Raw genomic sequence first — 18,593 nt, forward strand, 5'->3', positions numbered from 1 at the left:
TTGGCTAAAGAAGGCTGGAACGAAATTCAAAGTGAAAAGGAAATGCATGGAGTTTTGGCTTCTACATAACCAAATATTGTGAACATATTAAGGAGACATCACCTATCAAAAATAAACGTGTAACAAATAAAGAAAGACAGAACAAATTGATTTCAAAGGGCATCATTGTTTCATGGAAAAGAAAAAGCACTTCACAGTACAATTAAACAATGGAAAATCCAGTTGCTACTCACTATATAGCAGAGATGCTGAGTTGCAAATAGGCACAAAACGACTGTCACAAAATAAGCTTTCAGCCAGAAGGCCTTTGTCAAAAATAGACGACAGATACACACATACACTCGCACAAACACAACTCGCACACATGACCACGGCCTCAGGCAGCTGAAGCCAAGTGTGTTTTTTTGACAAAGGCCTTGTTGGCCAAAAGCTTATTTTGTGACAGTCTTTTTGATATGACTATCTGTGACTCAGCACAGAACAATTAAATATAAAACTAACTGCTTGCATTTAAAATGTTACTATAAAGAATATAAAAAATCTACACCAGAGTAATAAATATTCAAAGAAAATGGACGTTAAACAGGACATTACAAACTCGGACAACACAGCAAAACAATAGTATTGATGATCATAAAGGCAATAGGAAAAGGCAACATAAAAAATAATAGCTCCAAGAAATCAGATGGGAAAATTCACTACAGGGAAACCCAGAAACTATAGCCACAGCATTAAATGATTATTACACACGTGTGCCAAAATCTAACAAAGGATATGTCACATCCAACAACAAGTGATATGAATGCTTCAACAGAGAAAAAGACATCCACTACGAAATTCTATATACCTATATCCAAAAAGTGAAGGAGGAGTAACGAGAATCATAAACAAGATGAAAAACACCAAGACCCATGACATCTACAGTATCTCAAATAAGATTACTAAAATTTCATTCAAGTTCTTCATTAAAGCTTGAACAAAATGGTTAATGAAGCAATAACAGAAGGGCTGTATTCAGATAGTTTAAAACTTGCTAGGGTGCTACCACTATACAAAAAAGGTGACACTACAGAACCTGAAAACTGCAGACCTGTTAGTATTATTCTAGTAATATCCAAAGTCTTTGTAAGCATTCTGTATAACAGACTAATAAGCTTCTTCATGTCACACAATATCATAGCCAGAAACCAACATGGGTTCCAAAAAATCTATTACATTAACAATGTAGGAAAAGATAAATTGCTACTTACTGTAAAGAAGACACGTTAAGTTACAGACAGGCACAATTAAAAGAAGACTTACACTTTAATTGTGTCTGTGTGCAACTGTGCCTTCTTTTCAGTGAGTAGCAATCTATCTTTTCCTACATTGTTGATATTCCTACGTGGAGTTTCCATTGTTTAATCTACTACCTCAGCAACGCAAGAACGTGTGGACTATGTAATGCAAACACTTGACACGGAGAAGTCAATAAGCTTTTGACCTAGTTAATCACAACATTCTCCTTGAAAAACTAAAGTGCTAAGGGGTTTGAAGCAATGCATTCAGTCTTATAATAAAACCACTTAATGAACAGATACCAAGAAGTGGAAATAACAGATGAGGAGACAAATAAATACTACTCAGACACTGGGATTATACAGAATGGCATACCCTGGAAGTCTCAGGGGCCACTGCTGTTCTTGATATATATTAATGACCTACCTGACGAAATTCAACAATCTGCAGATGACGCAAACATTTTAATTAAAGGAATGGGTTCCGAAAAAGCTACACATTCAACTGAAAGTGTATTATGCAGAATACAAAACTGGCTTATAAATAACAACCTAATGATTTTTAAAAAAAAAGCATTACAAGCTTTAAAACAATTGCCCAAAAGATAACAAGTTAGTATTAAAAATCAAGCAATACAAACTTCAACAAGCACCTTACATGAAATTTCTGGTTGTCTATCATGATGATAAAACAACTTGGCGAGAGCACATCAATAGTATAAAGAGTAAGTTAAATTCAGACTGCTATACACTACAAAAGTTAGCCAAAACTTTAATATTTAAAAAGTCCTCAAAATTTTTTAGTTTGCACACTCTGAATCAGTAATGACATTTGGAAAAGAACTGTAGAGAAGCTCAGTACATACGAAGAAGGTGCTCAACTACACAAAAAAGCTATGAGCATAATGACCAACGTGAAACTATGAACAAGCTACAGACCAAAATTTAAACTGCTAAACATTTTAACAATAACAAATACTTATACAGCTTAAGTACTAGCATACACTCCATAAAACATTAGTAATTTTAAGAAAAGTGAAGAGATTCATTAATATGAAACAAGGAACTGTTGGAACCTGAGAGCAATCCAACAGAGGTCATGACACTATGATGGGAATGTACCTATTCAATTGCCTTCCAAACAGCATCAGCGAAATAAAGAACATTAATACCTTTGAGTGCACAGAGACATACTGGAGAAAAATTCATTTTATTCTGTAAATGAATTTACTGATTATTGCAAGAAGAACTCAAAAATGTGATAAGAAGTAACCATCATTCAATTAAAAAAAAAAACAGAGATAAATGTATATATATAAACTTCAATGTAAGGGAAACAGTCACATATGTGAAAAAGGACTATTTACACTGAACGGAGCCATAAAAGTATTATGCTGTGATCGGTGCCATAAATGCACAAGTTTTAGAAAATTGTTGTGGTATAATCAAAATGTCAAGGCCTATATGTAATGATACAACATGTATCAACTGAAATACATCAGATGGCTAAATAAATAAATAGATAACTGCATTATTAGAAGACAATCTTTTATAGTTTTTGATCCTATCTAATAAATTGTTTGTGTATAGTGTGAACATTGGAGATCTTGTCAGGCTTCCTTGGAGATCACTTTTGTTCCAGTTGAACATTCACCATCTATAGCTGAATCAGCATAAGTTGATCCCTGACGGGTGCAGTATGCTGGGCACAGTAGCTTCACAGGATTACCTCAACCAACAACATTAAGTAATTTTGTTAACATCTCTATGGCTATGCCTTAGTGCTGTCACAGCTCTGTAGACAGCTACTGTTTTCACCTGCAGCCATTAGTGTTCTGCAGTTGAAAGGTGGTTAGTGTTCTGCAGGTGAAAGGTGGCAATAGTGCTGCAAGCTGTGTCAGGGATCTGCTTAACCATTGACTATGGCATAATGTACAGGGACCTATTACCCAAAAAGTCACTGAACCAATTACACATCTCTGTGATTTTCCTAAGTGATTTAAAGGCAACTGGTGGGACAGTTCCTTGATAAAAGTCATGGCTGACTAACTGCCCCGTTTTCTCGTAATTAAACACATTTGTGTACCGACATGTGGGTGTTTTGCTTGTATTAAGCTAACAGATACTATGATAATATAAAAGATCCTCAAAAATAATTACTGATGCTGACAAAAGCTATGTGTGTATTGCATGAGTCGTGACTACTTTCTAAGCAACAAGATTATTATGACTTGAGTATTAGAGCCGTTGCTGCTACTGCAAAACAGTCAAAGCAATTTTTTTTAAGGTGATGGTCTGTTGAATTTTAGTACCAAATATGAAGATGTCACACTCTTACTGAAACTGGAACAATTTTATCTTTTGTGTAGCTCCTATCCTATCCTATTTTTCTGTGCATTAATGGACACACAAGAGCCACAAATAATAAGTTGGCAGCACTGAAAATTACAGAAAACCATAACTGATGGGACTTACACTTTGGTATATAGTGAGAGTGTGTAGAGGCCCTTTGTGGATGAATTTCGCACCACAAAGCACCCTTCCTTGTCTTCCTGTTTCAGAAGTGACTCTGCTCTCTGCCTGGACATGTCTCCAACATACCACCTGTTAAACAGTTGTCATAAAGTGTAAAAGACAATACAACTAACGTACAGAAGATGGCAAATGCAAAAAGATCTGAGTTGTCCTAACTTAAAAAGCTTTATTTAGGTTAATACCACTGACACTATTATTAGGCTCTCCACAGTAAAAAGACCATAAAAATATTATGTTCCATGCTAAAGAACTATGAAATAAACCATTCAGTTGGTTATGAAATTACGTCATTTCAGATATTTTCCATCTGCATAATGTAGTTACTGCTCTGTAACAGCACAGTATTTCAGAAAGATTCAGTAATGAATTTTAACTTACTCATATTTCTGAAGGCCCAGTAATTCTTTCTCCTTCACATAGTTACTAGGGATGTAACCTATGTTCCTGGAATAAGATGAACAAAAATTTATTAGATTTTACCTGGATAATGTACCTGGAATACATTTTCCTACGTAGGATGCTTCTGGAAATTTGTGTCAGATGAATTTAGAAACTACAATGTGTGATCAAAAGTATCCGGACACCTCACGGAAAATAACTTACAAGTTCATGGTGCCCTCCATTGGTAATGCTGGAATTCAATACGGTGGTGGCCCACCCTTAGCCTTGATGACAGCTTCATTCTCACAAGCATACATTCAGTCTGGTGTTGGAAGGTTTCTTGGGGAATGGCAGCCCATTCTTCACAGAGTGCTGCACTGAGGAGAGGTATCGTTGTCGGTCGGTGAGGCCTGGCACGACATCAGCGTTCCAAAACATCCCAAAGGTGTTCTATAGGATTCAGGTCAGGACTCTGTGCAAGCCAGTCCATTAAGGGACATTATTGTCAAGTAACCACTCCGCCACAGGCCTTGCATTATGAACAAGTGCTCAATCATGTTGAAAGATGCATTCGTCATCCTCGAATTGCTCTTCAACAGTGGGAAGCAAGAGGGTGCTTAAAACACCAATGTAGTCCTGTGGTGTGATAGTGTCACGCAAAACAACAAGTCACCTCCATGAAAAACACGACCACACCATAACACCACCAACTCCGAAATTTACTGTTGGCACTAAGTGCTGGCAGATGACGTTCACTGGGCATTCGCCATACCCACACCCTGCCACTGGATCGCCACATTGTGTACCATGATTCATCACTCCACACAACATTTTTCCACTGCTCAATAGTCCAATGTCTACGCTCCTTACACCAAGTGAGGCGTCGTTTGGTTGGCACTAAGTGCTGGCAGATGACGTTCACTGGGCATTCGCCATACCCACACCCTGCCACTGGATCGCCACATTGTGTACCATGATTCATCACTCCACACAACATTTTTCCACTGTTCAATAGTCCAATGTCTACGCTCCTTACACCAAGTGAGGCGTCGTTTGGCATTTACCGGCTTGATGTATGGCTTATGAATGGCTGCTTGACCATGAAATCCAAGTTTTCTCACCTCCCGCCTAACTTTCATAATACTTGCAGTGGATCTTGATACAGTTTGGAATCCCTGTGTAATGGTCTGGATAGATGTCTGCCTACTGCACTTTACAACCCTCTCCAACTGTCAGCCGTCTCTGTCAGTCAACAGAAGAGGTCGGTCTGTACACTTTTGTGCTGTACATGTCCCTTCACATTTCCGCTTCACTATCACATTGGAAAGGGTGGACCTAGGGAAATCTCGTGTACAGACTATGACACAAGTGACACCCAATCACCTGACCACGTTCGAAGCCCTTAAGTTCTGCAGTGCTCCCCATTCTGCAGTGCTCCCCATTCTGCTCTCTCACGATGTCTAATGACTACTGAGGTTGCTCATATGGAGTACCTGGCAGTAGGTGGCAGCACAATGCACCTAATATGAAAAACGTATGTTTTTGGGGGTGTCCGTATACTTTTGATCGCATAGTGTATATTAGCTGATCTGGGGAATATAATCAATAAGCAACTGATTTGCAGAAAGTGATGGCAGTCTCACTCTTAAAAATTTTATTCAAAATATTTCAGAAATAAAACCTTCAAGATTTTCACTATCAAACTTTCCACTCGATAACAACCACTGTTTAACTTGTTATTTTTAAATAGTAAGTGAGAAGTCATTTTACAATGAGAGATCAATAATGTAAGTATTAATACAGTATAATTAATGCTGTGCTACATGTAGTTCATGTACTCTACTGTTAAATACACAATTATATTTTTAAAACTGTAAAACTATTTCCATTGATTATTAGTCTAAAAAAATACTTATACAGTACATGCTTATGCAACAATTTCCACTGTCACTTTCAATGTCATTATTGCAATACCATATTTCAAACAAACCTTCTGTTCACTTGCAGTTTTGTAAAATGAACAGTTGTGGCCTTCAAGAATATCAGAACAACCAGAAGGCTAGTGAAAAAAAGAAAATACTTTGACCTACGAAGGTTACAATGAAAAGAGGAACAGAAGTGTAGCAATATGAATGGTTTTTGCACATAGACAAAATGAGTGCTGCGAGAATGTGTGGAAAATAACAGGCAAGTGAGAGACTCTTTAAACATACTTGAAGAGTGCTAAAAGGCAGATAAGATGGCAATTGGAGGAAAATCACTTAATACATAAAAGCATTTGCCAAAAAACAAAAATGAGAAAAAAAATGACACACACACACACACACACACACACACACACACACACACACACACACACACACACACAGAGAGAGAGAGAGAGAGAGAGAGAGAGAGAGAGAGAGAGAGAGAGGGGGGGGGGGGATCACCAAACAAAAGACTGCCAAATGAAGAATACCAAAGGAAAAAAAGACCACTAAATACATAAAAAAAATTAATGAACAATTAAGAAAGTCACTGAAGATGTAAAAAAGATTTTCAAATAACTAAAGAATGTAAACAGTTCCTGAATATAGATAAATTGTCTGCTGAAATAACTTGGGGAAAATAGACAGTAAAATTGAAGCAAGAGATGGTTGTTAAATGTACAGTAAATAGCAAGTAAGACAGTAACGCAATGGGAGAAGATTACTAAGCGCAGAAAACTGTAGGCAAACAATAAAACAAGCCAATAAATGTGGGGAAACAATTGCCAAACAGAGAAAGAAGACTGTTCAACAAGTGGATTGCCAAATAATGAAGAGAGATAACCAGGTAAAAAATAGATCTTATAACACTGATAAAAGTATGCCATATAAAGGAAAAGTATTGTCAAACAAAGTGAAAAGGTCACCAAACACAAAGAAAAAAATATTTTTACACACTGAAAGAGAATCGTTAAACAGCTAATAAGGATCAATAAACATGGAAAAAGGTTGCTAAATACAGAATAGAAGTTCACTAAATACAAAACACAAGAAAAATATTACTGAAAACATAAAAAGATCACCAAATGATGTAAATGTTGTCAGGCAAGATTGCAAATAACACACAGACAGAACAGGCAACAGACAGAATGTCAGAAAGGCTGTTTATTGTATCAACAGAAAATTCATGCAAGAAAACTTATTTATTCTAAACTACTGAGTTTTGAGATAGAATAGCTGTCCAGGACTTACCTGTAATGAGTGAATTATTTAATACTATCAACAGACATGTAAAAGTATATACACTACCTAGCTTTTGGAACTCATAGTTTCTTCCTGAGGGATAGGTTGGGGAAGATCAAAAATGAAGGACAGGTCACTCAGACAGAACCTGAGAGGAACCCACATGCTGTGAGGCCAAGGGGAGGCAAAAATGAAAGACTATGAGGTAAGGGATAGATAAAAATACGAGACTAACCCATGCTCGTCTTTCACCTTCCACCAGTGTTCCTGTGAATCGTCAAGCACCTCATACTCAGCACCCTGCAAAACAGGAGGCAAAGAGAACCATTTAAGTATTTCCAAGATACATTTGATACTTCATAATGAACACAGTTTATATGTACAAACTATATAGACGGCAGCTCAACTACAATACAGCAAGGACAACCACAATTCTGTTGAATCTCTGTCTATCAAATCCCCATTAAAATGATCAGATTACAAGTACTATCACATTTTTTGATACTACAAGTACTTTCAAACTTATTTACAGTTTTAAAGAGCAATACATGGCAGTACAGTTTGAGGAATATTGTAAGTGATCAGTAGCAGTTGCAGTGCTGTAAAATTTCAAACACAAGCAGCTTAATGGAGAAGAATCCTTAACGATACCACTGAATGATATGTGTAATATTTTGTTCTCTGTAGTTTCTGTTATACATTTTTACAGCATGACAGAGGAAATTGATCTTGCTCAATAAATGGCATGGTAATGAGTTGTGCATTCCATCCTCAGGAACAGAAAAAAGAGCGAGAGAGAAAGAGAGAGGGGGGAGGGGGGGTTTGTATAGTTTTAGAATATATAACAAAAAAAGAAGCTAATGTTTTTCACCTTCTCCAATGATATGTCACCACCTTCAATTGCTTTGAATGGGTAAAGAGCGACCACCACCTTTGGCCGGATCATTAGCTTTTCCTGTAAAAGTGGAAAAAAATGAAGGTATGTAAGATTGCAATAGCGATGATAAATATACACATTTTCAAAATGAAGGATCAGTTACACATATTAATACTAGAAAAACATGAAAACAAGAATCGCATACAGTACACAAGAAAATGTCTACTATGATTTCAGTGTGGGGTTACATTTCTCAGGTTGTTACTTATTTCAGTACAGCATATTGAATTTAAATGTAATAAGTGTAGTTCCATACAGTGGAAGCATAATGAAGGCAGAAGAGAGATTTGAGCATCAAATTCTAACACAGCATAATACTTAGATTCCAAACAGTGCAATTAAATGATTAAAACATTTTGTTACATATAATGTCATGTAGACAATGACAGGGATCAGTAACTGCTTATTATTCTGCATAAATGTGAAACTGAGTAACTACAATTATAAGATACACAAAAGAGGAAAGACCTCAGTTCTTACGAAACAACTAGTCATACATTCACAACTCCCATTACCTTTACTAAACGTACCTCATTAGTTACTCTTTGTGCATTATATCAGAATATTTGGACTCTGGAATCTAAATCTAACATTTGTATTATACAGATCTTGACCTGACTCTAGTATATGTAGTCAGCTGACACTAGTCTGTATGAAGTTTTACAGATGCTTTGTCTGGATATTTAGATAAAATCAGCAGGTGAGAAGTAAAAGAGGAGTAACAGTAGCTTTTTGAACAGTAGCTTGTTAGTATACATAACAGGAGTAACCTACAGTGGCTTTTTGTGTTGATTTTAAGCTAGATTTGTTCCAGAGGTTTTTTTTTTTTCATCTGAAGTTTGTTAGGCTACTGATAATAACTGGGAGTGTAAAAGAGTAGTTATGTTTTGGTAATTTTAAGAAAAACAAAAGTATTCCCTATTACTTACTCTTGATTAATTTTGCATGTTTTAAATAATAGAACACTACATGTGTAGCACAAAACATTTCTGGATTTTTTTTTACACCTGTATTTTATGTGATGTCTGCTTGTGTGATGTTCTGCAGCCATCTTGAAGCAATGTGCCCCAATTATGAAGAATGAGATTAAATTTTGTATGTGACAGAATATGGCCACAGTTGCCAACAACAAATATCCATTTGGTAGCACTCTTAACTTCTCATTGTCTCACCCCAAACTGTGTCATTGGACTCAGTTAATTTATTTTCCATCCTTGTACATATAGCATGTCAATTATTTATTACTTCTGACTTTGTTGAATGGGCATCATAAATATTTCACTCTGAGCTGATGTGAAGCTTCAGAACAAGAAGTGGCAAATTTGGCAGCAATGTGATATTTATGTTATGATAGTGACTAATTCTTTACACTGGGTGTAAGAAATAACAGTCATATCCAAGATGCCATACGTGATTCAGGTTTTGAGATATGGAGACGCTGCTTAATTTCTCAAAAATCTAAGCAAGAAAGATGGCAAAAACGGAGAAAAATAACTGAAGAAAACTGAGATTTAAAAACAGTATCCTTCAAGAAAGAGACAATTTGAAAAAGAGAGGGAATGTCTTTCTTGTAACTATGAGGAACACAAGAGAAATGTAGAAGAAGAATGCTGCAGAAATGGCAAGAAAGAAAAGTGAGAGACAGAAAAATTCTGTAATAATACATATAATGTGTCACAAATCTTGAAGGATGGTGGTCTCATCTTAAGTTTTGGGTTGCCAAGGCAGTGGCAGGAGCAAAACAGAGCACACCAAGGCCATCAACAGAGCAAGTAGAAATCATGAAACATACGAAACATTGGAGTTGTACATCATGTACTCAAAAAAGTCTCGTATTTTCTGGCAGACTAAGCAGAACAAGTACTGATGCATTGTAAGTGACTTATGAATTTTTTCTTCGGGATGATATATGCTGATTGTGCAGTAGAGGGATGAGTGCATAAACAAAACCATTTCTCAGCCTTTATGTGAAAGAAGCATATAAATTTTTTGAAAGGAAATATCATGATATGGCATAATGTGTTTTAGGAACTCAGGACTCCTGCATTATTATGCACAAATACTATTTCTTCAACACACAATGTATCATGTATGAAATGAGTGTGTGATATGTGCAGTGTTGACAGGACTGACAAATACTTTGCTTGCATACCTCATTCATAAGAGCATGTGCTTAGGTGGAGCATCTGTTGATCTCACTGCAGACTTCTAGACTGAGCCACACACAACTGATTTCAGCAAAGTGTACGGGCCTGAAGATGGCATTGACGCAATGCCAAAACTAGTAGTGAAGTAAATAAAAAATCTTAAATACAGCTAGAGGAATTTCATTTTTAATAAAAATTATACAAGCTGTGTCTCACCTTCATGCAGCTTAAATATGGATGTACGAAGATTTATTGATAAAGGTTGTAAGCTTATATTTATGAAGTCAATCCACATGACTTAACAATTTTTATGAATTTTTTCAGCATTTAAATAAGTATTTTCATACTGAATGCCACAGCCAAAATTTTATTAAAATGCAATTCCATTTTCCACCTTGCCTGTATTATCATTGCATATTTTCACGCTATTAAAAAAAGTAAATATCTGCTTCCAAACTGAGAAGGGCATACATTGGATAGGTTGATGCATTGCATAAGCAACAAAGCAGACCCCTTGTCAAGGTCTGGGATTAACAAAATAGCTGCGACAGATGGCAGAAATGTTATATAACAGAAATGTAATTTTAACACCAGCTTAAATTAAATTAGATGTACTTTTCCTTCCGGTTGATCCATAGTGAGGAGATCTTCCATGATGTTGAACATGGCAGAAAAACAAGAATACGAATATACACATGCTAATATTTAAAAACAAATATGCTAGTGTATCTTCACAGATCAATGGTAGATCTACAGGGTGAATGGTGACCAGAGAGGTCTCAGGGTGTTGTACCAATCGTCCCAACCAACATGTTTGAGGTGCTGTCTTTCACTGAAACTGAGCCATTTGAACTCATTTCACCTGTTTGTAGTAAACTTGTTCTGTCTGGAGTCAAGATGAGGCAAACACAAAAAGGTGTGGGTCTATTAATCATTGGCAGTTCAAACATATACGGCGAATGATGGTACTCCTTAGGAAAATGGCAGCAAGGGGCAGGAAAGGACACCAGGTGCGCTCAGTGTGTGTGCCTGGGGCCCTCATTCAACTTGTTGAAGAGGCTATTCTAGCAGCCATTGATGTAACAGGGTGCAACCAACTGCAGATTGTGGCGCATGTTGGAACAAATGATGTCTGTCGTCTGGTTTCAGAGGTCATACTTGGGTCTTTCCAGTGACTGGCAGAGAAGGTTGAGAAGGCCAGCCTTGTGCATGGAGTTTCAACTAATTTCACAATTTGTTTCATTGCCCTCAGAACTGATCGTGGCCCTTTGGTTCTGAGTCGAGTGGAAAGACTGAGCCAGAGACTTTGAAGCTCAGCTGTGACTTCCCGGACTTGCGCCATAGGGGTGAGAACTGTAGGGTCCCCCTAAATGGATCACGTGTGCACTACACATCAGTGGCGGCTACTCAAGTGGTTGACTGCGTGTGGGGTGCACACAAGGGTTTTTTTTTTTTAGATTAGGCGACTCTCCATCCATTCCAGATAATGATAGCTGTAGGAAACCCAGAAATGTCAGCATAAGATTGAAAGAAATGCCTCCAACAGGTGAGAGTTTTAAAATCCTAATGGTAAACTGCCAAGCTGGTAAAGTGCCAGAATTTGAAGCGCTCATGAAAAGCACTGAAGTTCACATAATACTAGGTACAAAAATCTGGCTTACCTGTAACTGACAGCAGTGTATATTGAAAGGATAGGGAAATGGGGGGGAGGGGGGGGGTATTTCTCGCAGTAGACAAGGGGTATTTCTCGCAGTAGACAAGGAATTCAATTCCACTGTGATAGAAACTGAAGCAGCATGTAAGATTGTTTGGGCAAGACTCAGTATCTGGGGTGGACGTAAAATAACAACATAATTCTTCTATCGCCCACCAGACTAATGTAGTTGTGCTGACAGGCTAATCTGTACCTTAACCCATTCTAAAAAATTGTAACATTCACGCTACAGTCGCCATATTGTTTACGGCGTTTGTCGCATGTTTCGTATGTCCCTGGTCAAGGCCGACGACTCGCATAGAACATTCATCTAGACCCACCGGTTCCTTATATATTTTGTTTACGATAAATTTTGTGGCGTGGAACGTGTCAACAGAACAAACACGGAAACACACAATGTTTTTTGGCGGCATACTTACTTCCGTGCCAAAGACAGACTCATTATTGGATTATGCACAAGATTTTTTTTCCCTACTACTATTGCAATTGAGAGTATCTCTGTTCCTCTCAAACTCGGATGGATTATTGATAACAAATTTCGTCAGTGAATAAATGTGCTGTGAGGCTGTGGTTAATGTTCCCAGCTGCTTAAGGGGATGCCTGCGAGACGTACATCTATCAATCCTGTACATAATTCTAATTACTTTATTTTGTCTAATAAACACTTCGTGCCTAAGTGAGAAGTTACCCCCAGAACATTATTCCGTAAAACATCACTAATAAAAAAAATTGGCAAAATATGTTCAAACGCTGAATTCTACAAGCCCAAGTTAACAACTAAGACAAAAATAGCAGAAGCTGATATGTTGTTTCCACCTTAAGTTTTCATCAATATGCACACCTAAGAACTTAGAATTTTCTACTCCTTTTATTACTCCTTGTTGGTATACTAGCTTAGAAGGGAGCGGAATTTTTTGACAGTACAAAACTGAATGAGCTGTATTTTTTTTTTCAAAGTTTAAAGCTAACCCACTTTTCTGTCGATGCTTCTTTTCTCGACTCCACAACAATGGTCGTAACATCTGCGAAAGAGGAGTTCTGAGTAGAGATGGGTCGAACTCGTTGATTCCCGTGAACTACTTCATTCATTTCACTCTTTGCCTTGAAGCGTTCAAATGAAGTAGTTCATTCATGAAGTACGAAGCCTGGCGAAGTTGCCCAGTTCGCCGCTCAGTCGCGGCTACGCTCGCTTCGCCTTGCTCGTACAATAAAGGTTCGTAATACTTCATAATTTTACCAACAGATGGCCAACTATGCAGTAACGTGCACGCAACGTTTTACGCTCTTACAGCGTCTGAGCTAACTTAAATAGAGCGTGGTCGAAGGGGACAAAGGAAAGATAAACAGAGAAGCCTGTCACATAAGAAGGTATTACATTTAATCTTGCTCGACATTTTCTCATGAAACGCCCAAAAAAGTCTTTATCAGCCAAGTGAAACATTATTTGTTGTATTCATGGACTGAAAAACTAGGGCTACCAACAAAATGCAGTCCAATTTCATGTTCCTTTTAAAATTTAATTCAAGGTAGAGTGAGTATGTTTACCACTGTCACAAAGTCTATATATCTACGTTAAGTAATTATTCAAAAGTTTTCCTGTAGATTTTATTTTGTTGAGAATAATATAACCCTCCAAATTCAAAACGTAAACTGTCACCTGTAGTAACTGATACGATTTCGGGTAAAATCCCTCTTTCAGTGTTATTAACAAAACTTTTATTTTCATGTTGGCTGTGCGTGCTCACACAGCCAGCCTCTTCGTTTGTATCTGTAATATTAATTTGTCCGAAAGCGCTGCCAACGGTAGGCTTCCGGTAGACGCCAAGTATAACTGAACTGCACAAATAGTCACGGGTAATGATGTCAGCACTGCAGGAAGCAGCTGACGCTGCCTTCCCATCGCCCCTCACCTCCCCAACCCATCGCAAACCTATAGTTTCCCACAAACGCCGCGCGATTCGTCGACAGGCAGTAGAGGGGGGACTGAAGTGAAGGGAGAATGAGTGACGTAACGCCGATGTAATGGGATGAGGGAGAGGGGAAGAGAGTGAGTGAACTTGAAGGAAGTGTGGAGTGTGTTATCTGTGAAGAGCTTGAAGTAGCAGTTCATTGAAATTGAGTGGTTAGTTCACACTTCAATGGAGTGAAGCGTTCATTTGAACGACTCATTCACGAGCTCCCCATCACTAGTTCTGAGGATGTTATCAACGTGGAAGAGTCAAGGTTACTAAATATGAGTGAAAAGATTAGCTAGTCACTTACTTGTTAAAAGTCTTGCAACTGTAATAGATCACAGCACACTTGCCGCTGTAATACATTGCCTAATCTTTAGACCTAGTGTTTTTGGGTGGTCAAAAAATGATGTTACATCTTAGGCGAAAAATATGCCCGCCCTAAATGCAAAAATGTATTATGAAATGCATATACAAGTGACTAAATCACAAATATCCCGAAAAAATTCACTCCAGCGTTAAAAAATCTAGTCAAAAACAACAGAACACAATGACCTACTTCAGTCACTCATTCAGACAACATGTGAGACAAGTAACGTTCTACAAATTAAACTTTTTTAGTTTATCTATTTATTTGTTTAATTGTGTTAGTAGACAGATTGCATATCCATGTCGTTCACTTCAGGACATTTGGCTAACAAACGACCATTGTGCAGTCGGATTTATGCATGCTTTTATATTTATGGCACATGAAGATAAGAACTCAAATACCAGACACCCACAGCGGTTCGGTGCACCAATCAAAATCGACTTTGAAGTTTCCCGAGCGTATTTAATATCTTAAAGCAGCAACGATTTTTCGATGGGCTGCGTGGCTCTGTGGTAGAATCCTCGTCTGACAATGTGGGTGGCCTGGTTTAAATTCCTGGCAGTGTCTTTAAAAAAAGTGCACGTTCTATGGACGTTTCTGTGACGTGTGAAATACATTAAGATGACGAAAACAATAATTTGTTTTTTTTTAAATAAACAATCATAAAGATCGGTACCTAAGTACGAATTTACATTTTCACAAGCTGCGACATGGTCACAAATAAAACAGTGATCCGAAAATAGAATAAATTTCCTTTACTTTACGTCTATGTTCACAATTTTTTTGTCATCAGACTGTCGGTTTCGATCTATAATGACCATTTCAAATCTGTTGTTGGACATGTTTCTATAAAGCAGATCTGAAGATAGTCATTACACACCGAAACCGGTAGTCTGGTGACAAAAGAATTGTGACGAAAAACGTGAAGTAAAGAAAACTTATAAGAATTTAAAATTGCACTGAAAACTGGATTATTGTGTGATTCCTAATTAGTTATAAGAAGATGTACGTTTTTCATAAAATGTCAATTAGGTATGCGCTAATTAGCATACACTATGTGATCAAAAGTATCCGGACACCTCGCTGAAAATGACTTACAAGTTCGTGCCGCCCTCCATCGGTATTACTGGAATTCAATATGGTGTTGGCCCATCCTTGGCCCTTAGCCTTGATGACAGCTTTCACTATCGCAGGCATACGTTCAATCATGTGCTGAGAGGTTTCTTGGGAAATGGCAGCCCATTCTTCACGGAGTGCTGCACTGAGAAGTATCGATGTCGGTCGGTGAGGCCTGACACGAACTCGGCGTTCCAAAACATCCCAAAGATATTCTATGGGATTCAGGTCACGACACTGTGCAGGCCAGTCCATTACAGGGATGTTATTGTCGTATAACCACTCTGCCACAGGCCATGCGTTATGAACAGGTGCTCGATCGTGTTGAACGATGCAATCGTCATCCCCGAATTGCTCTTCAACAGTGGGAAGCAAGAGGGTGTTTAAAAGATCAGTGTAGGCCTGTGGTGTGATAGTGCCACGCAAAACAACAAAGGCTGCAAGCCCCCTCCATAAAAGATACGACCACACCATAACTCCTCCGCCGCTGAATTTTACTGTTGGCACTATACATCCTGGCAGATGACGTTCACTGGGCATTCGCCATACCCACATCCGGCCATCGGATCGCCACATTGTGTACAGTTATTCGTCACCCACACAACGTTTTTCCACTGTTTAATCGTCCACTGTTTACGCTCCTTACACCAAGCGAGACGTCGTTTGACATTTACCGGCGTGATGTGTGGCTTATGAGCGTCCGCTTGACCATGAAATCCAAGTTTTCTCACCTCTCGCCTACCTGTCACAGTACTTGCAGTGGATCCTGATGCAGTTTGGAATTTGTGTGTGATGGTCTGGATAGATGTCTGCCTATTACACATTACAATCCTCTTCAACTGTCGGTTGTCACCGTCAGTCAACAGACGAGGTCGGCTTGTACGCTTTTGTATTGTACGTGTCCCTTCACGTTTCCACTTCACTATCACATCGGAAACAGTGGATCTAGGGATGAGTGTGGAAATCTCGCGTACAGATATATGACACAAGTGACACCCAATCATCTGACCACGTTCGAAGTCTGCGAGTTCCGCGGAGCGCCCCATTCTGCTCTATCACGATGTCTAATGACTACTGACGTTGCTAATATTGAGTACCTGGCAGCGCAATGCACCTAATATGAAAAACGTATGTTTTTGAGGGTGTCCGGATACTTTTGATCACACAGTGTATATTTGATGATTTTTATATTTAAACGACGCAGGAGACTCTATACATCGATTACCAGTCTAAATCGCTATTTTTTTACACCTTTATGCATTTTACGCTTCGCGGAAATGCTCGTAGAACACACACCTTCGTTTACAAATTCGCGTCCCCTGGGAATCGAACGCAAGCCGCCCACGTGACAGGCGAGCATTCTACAACGTTTTTTCCAGTTAAAAACTTTTTTTGAACAGCATGCAAGTTCATTACATCATGATACAAACTACAAGACATCGTTAAAAAATATATAGTGTCGGTAAACATATATTTACATCATAACTACGCCATGGGTCCTGTCGGAATATCGACTTTACTTAGGGTAGGGGGTTCCCAAACTTTTCTTCTGGTGGAATACTTCGAAAATCCTGTACTTTGATGGAACACCTTGTTTATTTTGAATCTCAAAAAAAAATTTTAAAAATGAAAAAACTTGTTTAGTGATGACTTACGATTCGCCATTATAACTAATCACACAGAAATGACAATACAATTTTTTTAAAAGTAATATTGTCAAAATGTCGGGAAATATGCCACGTTAATAATAGTTTTTTTGCGGAGCACTCATTCATTTCCTGGGGAACACCGGCGTTCCACGGAACACAGTTTGGGAAGCCCTGCTCTAGGGCAGTGATACTCAACCTGTGCGCCATGAATGACAGCCTGGGGCGCCGTCGATTTGTATCGTAGTCAGTTACGCCGTTTACATGGGGCACCCAAAACCGGATTTCGTACGCCAGTTTCATAATACCGCTTCTGGGTAGTCATGTAAACACTTTAAAATTGGTCCCGGAAATCCGCTTCTAGTTGCAGGTTTTCCAATTCCGGTATCGATTGTTGCTCCCACGTAAACGCAACCAGTTTTGAAACGTGCTTGCACTGTCAAGTTGCGTCTTGTTTTTTTTAAAAGATTGTCTAATATGGACGGCGTGGTTTTTTGTACATTGAGGGATAAGTAGAAATATTAGACTGAAGCTGTTTACACCTCGTCTACCTGAAGAAAAATAGCGACTGCGACTGTGCGGATTAAATCAGAAACTGGAACAGCTGTTTTCCAGGCGCCATATTTAACTGAGCTAGCAAATCCGCTTCAGACCTCAACATGTAAACACGACGGCGATAAACGGTTTCCGAAATTCGGTTTTCGTCTTCGGCAGCTGTGTCGCATGTAAACGTAGTGAGAGTCAGTGAAGATAGTTGTGGGAAATTTCATTTCTAGTGTCAACCTGCGAGGCCTCGAAGGAATTTCACTCTACAAAATAAAAACTTTGAGGTTCGCCGATGACGTAATTCTGTCAGAGACAGCAAAGGACTTGGAAGAGCAGTTGAACGGAATGGATAATGTCTTGAAAGGAGGATATAAGATGAACATCAACAAAAGAAAAACAAGGATAATGGAATGTAGTCGAATTAAGTCGGGTGATGCTGAGGGAATTAGATTAGGAAAGGACTTTTGCTATTTGGGGAGCAAAATAACTGATGATGGTCGAAGTAGAGAGGATATAAAATGTAGACTGGCAATGGCAAGGAAAGCATTTCTGAAGAAGAGAAATTTGTTAACATCGAGTATAGATTTAAGTGTCAGGAAGTCGTTTCTGAAAGTATTTGTATGGAGTGTAGCCATGTATGGAAGTGAAACATGGACGATAAATAGTTTATAGACAAAAAGAGAATAGAAGCTTTCGAAATGTGGTGCTACAGAAGAATGCTGAAGATTAGATGGGTAGATCACATAACTAATGAGGAAGTATT

The 18,593-nt window shown here is 38.4% G+C and overlaps 1 protein-coding gene across 2 annotated transcripts in view; it reads right to left on the minus strand.

The window, feature by feature from the left end:
* LOC126412609 (tyrosine-protein kinase Btk29A) overlaps positions 1–18,593 on the minus strand; it is a 376,741-nt gene that overhangs the window by 34,436 nt on the left and 323,712 nt on the right. For both annotated transcript variants that reach the window (XM_050082278.1, XM_050082277.1), the window contains exons 3-6: positions 8,274–8,357; positions 7,638–7,702; positions 4,191–4,256; positions 3,753–3,881 (exon numbers count right to left, since the gene is read on the minus strand). In XM_050082278.1, coding sequence (XP_049938235.1) covers positions 3,753–3,881; positions 4,191–4,256; positions 7,638–7,702; positions 8,274–8,357 — 344 coding nt within the window. The remainder of the gene's footprint in view (positions 1–3,752; positions 3,882–4,190; positions 4,257–7,637; positions 7,703–8,273; positions 8,358–18,593) is intronic.

This window comes from Schistocerca serialis, chromosome 7 (assembly GCF_023864345.2).
Source record: "Schistocerca serialis cubense isolate TAMUIC-IGC-003099 chromosome 7, iqSchSeri2.2, whole genome shotgun sequence".
In the NCBI taxonomy this organism is placed as follows: Eukaryota; Metazoa; Arthropoda; class Insecta; order Orthoptera; family Acrididae; genus Schistocerca; species Schistocerca serialis.